The 9151-nt window shown below is 37.4% G+C and overlaps 1 protein-coding gene across 1 annotated transcript; it reads right to left on the bottom strand.

The window, feature by feature from the left end:
• Nucleotides 1–307: 307 nt before the first annotated feature.
• On the bottom strand, nt 308–1186 carry LOC148875078 (uncharacterized). The gene has a single exon (XM_088966149.1). It carries the CDS (start codon nt 1150–1152, stop codon nt 547–549), a length of 606 nt encoding a protein of 201 aa, XP_088822275.1. The 5' UTR covers nt 1153–1186; the 3' UTR covers nt 308–546.
• Between the last annotated feature and the right edge of the window lie 7965 nt (nt 1187–9151).

Here is a 9151-nt window from a genome sequence, read left to right on the forward strand (position 1 = left end):
TATCCTTTCGTTCTCTTCCGCAAGAACCATCTCGCTTGTCAGTGGGCACTTGCATGGTAGCTTCCGAACGAAAAACCCCATTTTTAACAGTCCCAGACAACGCCATTACCGATATGCGAACTCAGGTCGAGCTTAAATTTAAAAGGGTCTAGTATATGTATATCAGAAGTTTATCATGTCGCGTACCTACTGCTGCTGTGCTTAACCTTCTCTTCTGAAATTCTCCATCAATTGTATCAAATATCAACCATTATATGTTTAATCACGATGATAAATGCAATTAATGCAAACTGGAACGTTTACACAATTAAGTTTATTAATTCTATATAAACCTAAAAGCAATACCCATTTTTATACACATTTCGGTTACATTACACCATCTAGAACATGAGAGAAGAAAAATATAATTGTCAGAACACAACATCCACTGTTACGGGATCAAATGATTAATAAAAAGAGAGGAAAAAAAAAAACAGTAGTTAACAAACATGGAATGTTAAGTAATAACTGATGCCTGAAAGCTCCTCAATTCACAGTGGCCGGCCGTCAATCCCTCATCAATTGTTGAGCTTCGTTCCTTAATCCTTCTTTCATCCTTTTAATAAAATCGTCGAATTTTTTATTCAATTCCTCTGTACTTAACAATCCGTTTTCCTCCTCTCTCTCTTCTTCTTCGACACCTTCTGTATTCAAGAACCCATTTCCGATGACTTCTTTTTCTACTACAACGACAGCGATGTTCTCTGAAAACCCAATGTTTTCCACGCCAACTTCCATGTCTACAACCGATGCTTCCATCTCCGATACATGAGGGACAGATCGTAGGCCATCCCCATCTCCCTCGCTTTTGAAGAAATCATCATGAATGTCGGTCTTGAGTGGAGACGAGCCGATGAGACCCGAGTTTGTGGCCAGGAAAACAAGTATTCCATTGCAAAGGAGGAACATGTATTTCCTGTCAACGTTGTAGTTGGACAAGTGCTGGAATGAGAATAAATTGAATGAATGGAGATAGAAGGAGAGCCATGAAGTATAGGATATGAGGAAGGAGAAGATGAAGAGTGAGAGCAGGAACTGGAGGACCATCCCAGAAAAGAGAGATTTGTTGAGTTTGCGTACAGTTGTAAGATGTTGGAGTTTAATTTGTTCCATCTCTTATCTCTATGTAAGATAGCAAGAGTAGAGATGTTTGGATGGTGAAGGTGTAGGAGAGGTGATTGTTGGTTCCTTTATATAATATTTCAGTTAAATTAGTTACAAACTTAACGTACTGATTTTGACAGACTTACCAATGTAAAATTCCTTTCATTAAAGATGGAATACTTCAGGGTTGAAGAGAAGACCTCTAAGACTCCACAAATCAAGTCTCCTCTTTTCAACTTTCTAGCTAGCTTTTACCATATGAAGCCAGCAGGTACACCAAGGTGAGACCGCCTAATTAGTATTAGATTCTACCAAATAAGCATTCAAATCCCCCACCTAACAAGGCAGCAACCCAGAAACAGAAAAAGTAAAATAAAAAAAGGTGTTATCTTCATGATTCATATGAGCTCATTCAATAACTCTCTTTCTTTTTCACCTTTTTTTCTGTTTAATTTGGGCAAACTCCTAATGCCCATGAACCGCGGACTGCAGCTGATACAGTCCGGCCATAGACTGGGAATCTTTGCATAATTAATTGCATTACCATGGCCTAAACTAAGGTACTTCTTTCCCACTTAGGGAGGGCCAGAGGGGGTATTAACTTCAGATATATTATTTCGATACTGAATTGCTGAGGTATGGCGTGGGGAAGAGTTTATATGTGTGTACTTTTCTGGGTTAATTTCAATGAGCAATTTATTGGTGACTATGAGGATCAGACTCCAAATATTTAAAATAACTTTGTTCTATATACTTTAGTGCGTTTGATTACATGTTAATGGAGATGAATTATTGAATTGTTCAAATAGTTTTATCAATTCTTTATTCATTTGTGCAGGTATTCATGTTAAATTTAGTGGCAAGCAAGGGTCAGAGCAAGTCCCTCAAGTAAATATTTCTGCTATTTGGTTTAGGATCTCACCAGAAAGAGAAAATAAAAATAGTTAAGAGATATAGGACTAAGATGGAAAAGTCATTGCTTCAATCCAGATGTCCAAGTGGAGAAGAAAAATTATACGGGATAATTAAACATGCTTAAATGATTCACCCAGTTTGCATTTTCTTTTTTTTTTTTCTTTTTTTTTTTTTGAAGGAAACTTCGTTGCAGCCCGCAGGCAACCTTGAATTACCATGAAGCCTCATAAATTTGCAGATCCAAGAATACAGTTTGCAGATCCAAGAATTGTATAGAGGGAGAGATGATATTGTTGAATTCATGTCCAAACTTAAGTAGACTCATCATGGGTGGTAGACAACAAGCAAGCAACATGCATGCTGGTGTATATATATTTGTTGTTGCATGATCTGACTGCTCTTAACCGTAGGGTGATTTGGCTTCCAATCGAGCATCGAGCTGGATGAATCTGCAAGATAGTGAATTAGATAATCTGGGGTGGCTAACCCGGCGAGGTCGCTCCAATGCTTCAATCAGTATATGCGAGCTGAATGCTTTGAGAATTTGAGAGCTTGAAAGCTAGAGAGTAGAATAATCACGTGTACCTAGGCCCTAGAGGGGTTGTTGCTCTTATATAGCTGAGCTATCGTGGGTCTCACGAAATGGTTCCGGGATCTTCGGCCTGAATGGATGAGATCCATTTTCGCTTTAGTCGGTGAGTAATGTATCAGTCAATGAAGTCTATCGTTTCCGCCCGATCCAGGTGGGGAGAGGATAAGGCCTGCCATTACACGGCGTGATCCCGTGAGGTTCGAAGTCTACTGGAGAAACTTTTGAAGTCGTTATGTGGCGACTCGGGTTGTTAGCCCTGAGCTGATACTTTGGTTCTTTAGTTTTGAACTAGATTGAATGCCGAGGTGCCCCAACTCCAAAGTAAGTTTTGGGCTGAGGTGGATGAATACCCGAGCTCAAAAGTTGCGAACTAGGCTTGCCAAACTGAGCTATCATCCCTTAGTCAAGTCGCGTTCACGTGTCCCCTTCTCGCTAGGTCACCCTTCATCATACATATATATATATATATATACACGTGTCCCCTTCTCGCTAGGTCGGGTCAAATCACCATTCATCATACATACAATATATATATATATATATATATATATATATATATATATATATATATATATATATATATATATATATATATGTATGCATGGTTGCAGATTTGCATTTGTAGGGATTAGTAACCATTTGGGTCAGAAGACATAGAGGACACACCCTTTCTATTTCCAATTGTCTTACTTGGTATGTAGCTCTTCAATTTATTATCTCAGCACTCTCAAATGATTGTAATCCGAGCCATTAATCAATGAAAATTTTTCTTCATTTTTCGTGGAATAAAAAGGGTAAAAAACAAAACCCTCCCCTAAAGTTTCTAACAATCATAAAAAGCTCTCCTATATAGTTTCATTTTAACAAATAGTTCCCCTTAACTTCTGAAAATTTTGACTAAAATCTCCCTTCTGTCACCTTCCTAGATAGAAAATGGTAGACGAATGCACCAATTTTTTTTCCAAATACCCATTCTACCCTTTTATAAACCATTTTACATACAAAATTACTGAAACAACCCTATTTTCACTCAATAAAAACTTTAGAAGATGATCGTTAGAGGAGGTTTTGTCAAGTTAAAATAGGGTTATTTCAGTAATTTTGTATGTAAAATAATTTATAAAAGGGTATAATGGGTATTTGGAAAAAACTGGTCCATTAATCTAACGTTTTGTGTCTGGGAAGGTGATGGAAGTGAGGATTTTGTCAAGTTTTTCAAAAGTTCAAGGGAGGTATTTATTAAAATGAAACTATAAGGGAGGTTTTTATGATTGTCAAAAACTTTAGGGGAGGTTTTTATATTTAACCCTAAAAAAATAATGAGCAATAGCATCGCTCCATGGTCCGAGACCAAATTTACTGCTCACACATGGCGCCTCACACAGACCTTATAGGCACATCCCACCGTGCATTGGGAACATCTTCCGTATTTATGTTTTTTTTATTTACGGGAGATGTTCCAATGCACGGTGGAATGTGCCTATAAGGTAGTTGTGAGGCGCCCTGTGAGGATCTGATCCCATCCGGCCTCCATGACTATAGACTGCATGCAGATGATACCATAATTACACTTAAGAAGATATTCCTGGGTTTGTTCTATCGTAAGTTCGTAACTATGGATCTGCTACAATTATGACATGTACAATTGGCTGTAACACCCAACCTGGAAAAAAGAGACCCGTTTGCTCACGATTATTAGGTTTCGTAACTAGTTGTACATTGCACCATGCAGCAGATCCAGAGTAATCAAATGTGCAATGGAGAAGTATGGATACACCCGATCCAGAATTCTGAATTCCAGCCCCCTACTACTAGCCCTCTCCCCCTTATAAACCACATCCTGCCCATGAATTTAGCATCAATTCACGGTTAGAATGCATTCACCCTGTACTATGGGGCTATAAAATTCTGATCTGGGCTGATTGGTCATTCTTCCAATGGGCAATGGGGAGGATCTAACCTGAGGCTGAGGCATGACCAAGAAATCACAATGTTTGTACATTGGAGGGTAGGAAGCAACCATGACTTCGTAGTGAATACGGGTTTTTATTGTTCAGTTCAATTCCCATAAAATATCTATGAGTTTGTACAGTTAGGAACACGGTGTAAGGAGGAATCTATAGAATTGAAAGGGAGGAGGTAGGGATGTCAACGGGTCGGGTTTGGCATGGGTTTGTCTCAACCCTAACCCGATCCTACAGTGCCTCAGCTCGAACATGACCTGACTCGCTTTAAAATACATAATTTTAACCCAACCCTATAGGGTCTAACCTAATACCGACCCGGCCTGACCTATAGCATTTCAATTGTATTTTTTTAACATGTTTTGGAGACCTAAAATCCTTTAATTTGAATTAGGAAATTGTTTTATAAAATCTAAGATGTCACTTTTCCTATTAAAAAAAGGGAAAAAATCAAAACCAACATGTAAATAAATCTTAAACTTTAAAGCTATAGAATTAGAAGTCAAAAAGTTACAATAGTGCTTTGTATATATGCAAGGTATCATGACCTGGTAGAGTGGGTCAGCCAAAACTCAAACCCAACCTAGTTTGAATAAGCAAAACCCCAACCCGACCCTATAAAGTTGAGTCAAGTTGGATTTACCATTTAATTCAACCCATTGACATCCCTAGGAGAGGTGTAGCATAGATGGGTTTGGGACAATACACATATAGAAAACCAATAAAAAGTTTTAAGGGGGATTGAAGTAGACCATTAATTTCCCAAGCTTCATCATGTTACACTGATTTTAATGCTCCACTGAAAGACAAAGTAAAAGAAGCCATTTATTTTGGGCATTTTTCAGTTTTGACACTTGTACCAGATAAATCTACAAGTACATAGCCCAACCCATCATTACAAACATTATTATCTAGAAAATGAGGATAAAAGAAGCTTACTAACTACTCTCTATCTAATTTGCTGACTATTCTCTATCTAATTGTAGTGGAGACTTGGGATCAATTGAGGGGTATATTTTGTGCATCCCCTTGTAGAAAAAAAAATAATAATAAAAAGAAATCATTGGACCAATATGACAAAAAGATGTCACATTGGGGTATCTCTTGCTCTACGTCATCTTTTCACATATCTAATTTTTTTATTCAATTTTTTATATATCATCAATTAATATAATGTCACTTAAAAAATCAATTTTTTTTGGTAAAAAGATTCATACTATTAAGAAACAAAAGCAATTACAGAGAAGGCGGTAAAACCAACCAATTTGCTAGCCACAGGGGTATCGCTTCAGTATATACACCTATTTCTGATAGCCCTTTTTTTTCAAGGTTGTGATTTAGCAAATTGTTCTCCCGCCTTGAGAAAGTAAAAGAGTAGTCCAAATCGTTACATTCATCTAAAATATCTTTACAAAAGAAGAAAGCATCAAGAGCTTCAAGAGGATTCCTTGAGACTAGAGCTTGTATTAAGGTTTTGTTGTCGCTTTCAACCACAAAAGGACCTTTGCTGACGGCCTTTGCTAGTTTAACACCTTGAAGACAAGTGTAAGCTTTTACTTGTAGAGATGAAGCAGCAATTGAGCGACCAAACTTGATGGCTTCATAAAGACCAAAATGGTTTCTAGCCACCACTCCAAAACCTGCTTTACCCTCACTCAAAAAGCTGCCATCTACATTAAATTTCAAAACATTTGGCTTTGGGGGTTGCCACTAAAGGACTAACCTATCTTCTTTAAGCACTTGGGAAGTACTTGACCATTTCTCAGCAAAGTCTTCTTCCTCTCCTTCCAAGCCCTGATAAGAGACATAAGATTTTTGTAAGGGTTAGGTACTTCATTATCAAACACATATTTATTCCTACTTTTCCAAATTATCCATAGCAATAACACCGAGTAGTTAGGAGCTCTTCTTTTTTATTCTTCGATTAATTGTAGGTTTCAATCCATCTTGAGAACCAAATACTAAAATCATTTGGAGTTGTATCTGAATTGTATCCAAACACAGAACTAAACCATAAAAATCTGGCATGGTCACATTTGAACAAAGCATGCATTTTTTATTCTCGCTCCTTTGCACAGATGGGGCAGCTTGTGGATTGGATCAGCTTTTTTTTGCTAAATTTATTTTGACAGTTATAGCATTCCACAAACATCTCCAGATGAAATGTTTAATTTTGGGATCTATTTTTAATTTCCGCAGCACCTTTCAGGGTTCTCTGCTTTGGATGTAGACTCTAGTCAGTGTTTGATCTGTTGATGGGGATTCAAACCTTTCCCTATTTGCTGTGAAGTAAGCTAATTTAATGGTAAATTTCCCAGATGAGCTTCCTTCCAGATTAATCTGTCTTCCCAATTTCCTAACGCTAGGGGGATATTTTTAATTTTGATTTTCCAATTCATTTGTGATGTAATCCCTTAAAATGGTAGAACTCTAGCATCTCCTCTCCTAGTCTATTAGATCTTTGACCTAGATAGGGCCATTGTTACCCGGGTCAGGGCCCATTAGTCTGAAATCTGGCAAATCCTTTAGCCTAGGGTCGCCCCAGATCCTGACCTTTTCTCCTGAGTTGACTTCCTAAAATGCTCCTTTTTTTTTTAATTTCTCTCCCAGCTAAGATGCTTTGCCACCCCCATGAGCCCCTATGAGGAAAGTTGTCAGTTAGGAAAAATTTTCCTTTAATGCATATAGCTTGAATCACTCTACACCATAAGTTTTGCTCTTCAGTGCAAAGTCTCCAAGCTTGTTTAGCTAGGAGGGCCTTGTTGAAATAGTGAGGATCTTTAAAACCCAACCCTCCATTTTTGTTTCTGCTTATTGTGTCCCAATTAACGCAATTGATCTTCTTCTTTTCTCGGGACTAAGTGCCAAGACTAGGACAGATAGATAAGGACTAACTTTCAAGCTTTGGATAAGTCCCATCATTATTTGAAGTAATGATATTTCTCCCTTACATGTGCTAACATTAGTCATTGCACCATCATGCATATCAATTATCTTTGATATATAGCTCCACATCTTCTTTGGTAATTTTTTTTCTTTTCCAATATCCACTATTCCATACTTTCTCTAAATAAAATAAGGCACCATTTGGTTTGCAGGAATAGGGGTCTAGAATCGAAATCAGAATGCGTTATTTTGATTCCAACTGTTTGGTTGGGCGGAATCAGAATCCCATTCACATTCCTGCTGGAATGGCATTCCTCCATTTGAGGGAATGGCCATTCCCTGCCCTCCCTTGGGAATGAAATCTCATTCCTGTTGTTTCTAATTCCCATTCCCATTCCTATCTAAATCAAACAGACTATAGGAGTAGACCATTCCAATTCCAATTCCAACTCCGAAGGATTCTGATTCTGATTCCGATTCTTGTGAATCAAACGGACCCTAAAAATTATGTGACAATCTCTCTTCTTTCATGTTTTAATTAGGATGGGAATGGGAATTAGAACCAACAGGTTTGAGATTTCATTCCCAAGGGAAGGGTAAAGAATGGCCATACCCTCAAATGGAAGAATGCCATTCCGAATTAGGAATGGGATTCTGATTCCGCCCAACCAAATAGTTAGAATCGGATTTCGATTCTAATTCTAGACCCCTATTCCTGTGAACCAAATGGGGCCTTAGTTACTTCAGAGTTTGAGAGTCTTAGTTAATTGCTAATTCATTTGAGTCGGCATTGGACTATATATAGTACAAGAGACTAGATATCACTTTAATTCAATTCCCAATTAAAATAGATTTAGACATCCATTAAGGTAATCAGTTTGGATTTGGATTTTCGTTCAGTTTAATTATTCAATAAGAGTTAAAAAAAGGAGGAGAAGTTAATGATTCATGATAGAGTACTACTAAGTACCAATTGTACCAACTACCAAAGACTTTCAATATCCGGTGGTTAAACAGATTGGATTGGATTATATTCTTTTGGAATGTGATTGGATTGTAGTTGGATTCATAATTGATTGAAATATCATTTATTTGTATTTGGTTGTTTAAAGAGCCATTTTAGTCATAACTGAACAAGTCTTGTGTAGGTTGTAGCAGTAACCAGCAACACCATTTAGGAGAGGGTGTTGTATTGTATGGGGTCTCTGGGGCTGCATGCAAGAAACAATTTCAGCTATATATCAAGCTTGGTTGAGTCTTTTGTATGACTGGGTTCAATGATTATAAACTCAAGGCCGGTTTGGTTTATGGGAATTGGGATCTAAAATTGGAATCGGAATGTATTATTTTGGTTTTAACTATTTGGTTGGGCAGAATTGAAATTTCAATTTTATTCATGTTGGAATGATATTCCCTCATTTGAAGGAATGACCATTCCTTCCCCCTATATTGGGAATGAAATTGCATTTCAGCTTATTCCAATTCTAATTCCAATTTCTGGTTGAACCAAACAGATTATAGGAATAGATTATTCTGATTCCGATTCTAATTTCAACTGCAAGTCTGGGAACCAAATGGACCCTCAAATTTACTTCAATTGTCAATCTAATATTACATTTATTCAATTAGTTTCCGGAGGATTTGCATTTCT

Source organism: Nelumbo lutea, chromosome 1 (assembly GCF_056320005.1).
Source record: "Nelumbo lutea isolate HS-2025 chromosome 1, American lotus-T2T, whole genome shotgun sequence".
Lineage (NCBI taxonomy): Eukaryota > Viridiplantae > Streptophyta > Magnoliopsida > Proteales > Nelumbonaceae > Nelumbo > Nelumbo lutea.

What these genes read in the sequence shown, in the direction of transcription:
- LOC148875078 (XM_088966149.1), bottom strand. Translation starts at nt 1,152, where the DNA reads ATGGAACAAATTAAACTCCAACATCTTACAACTGTACGCAAACTCAAC.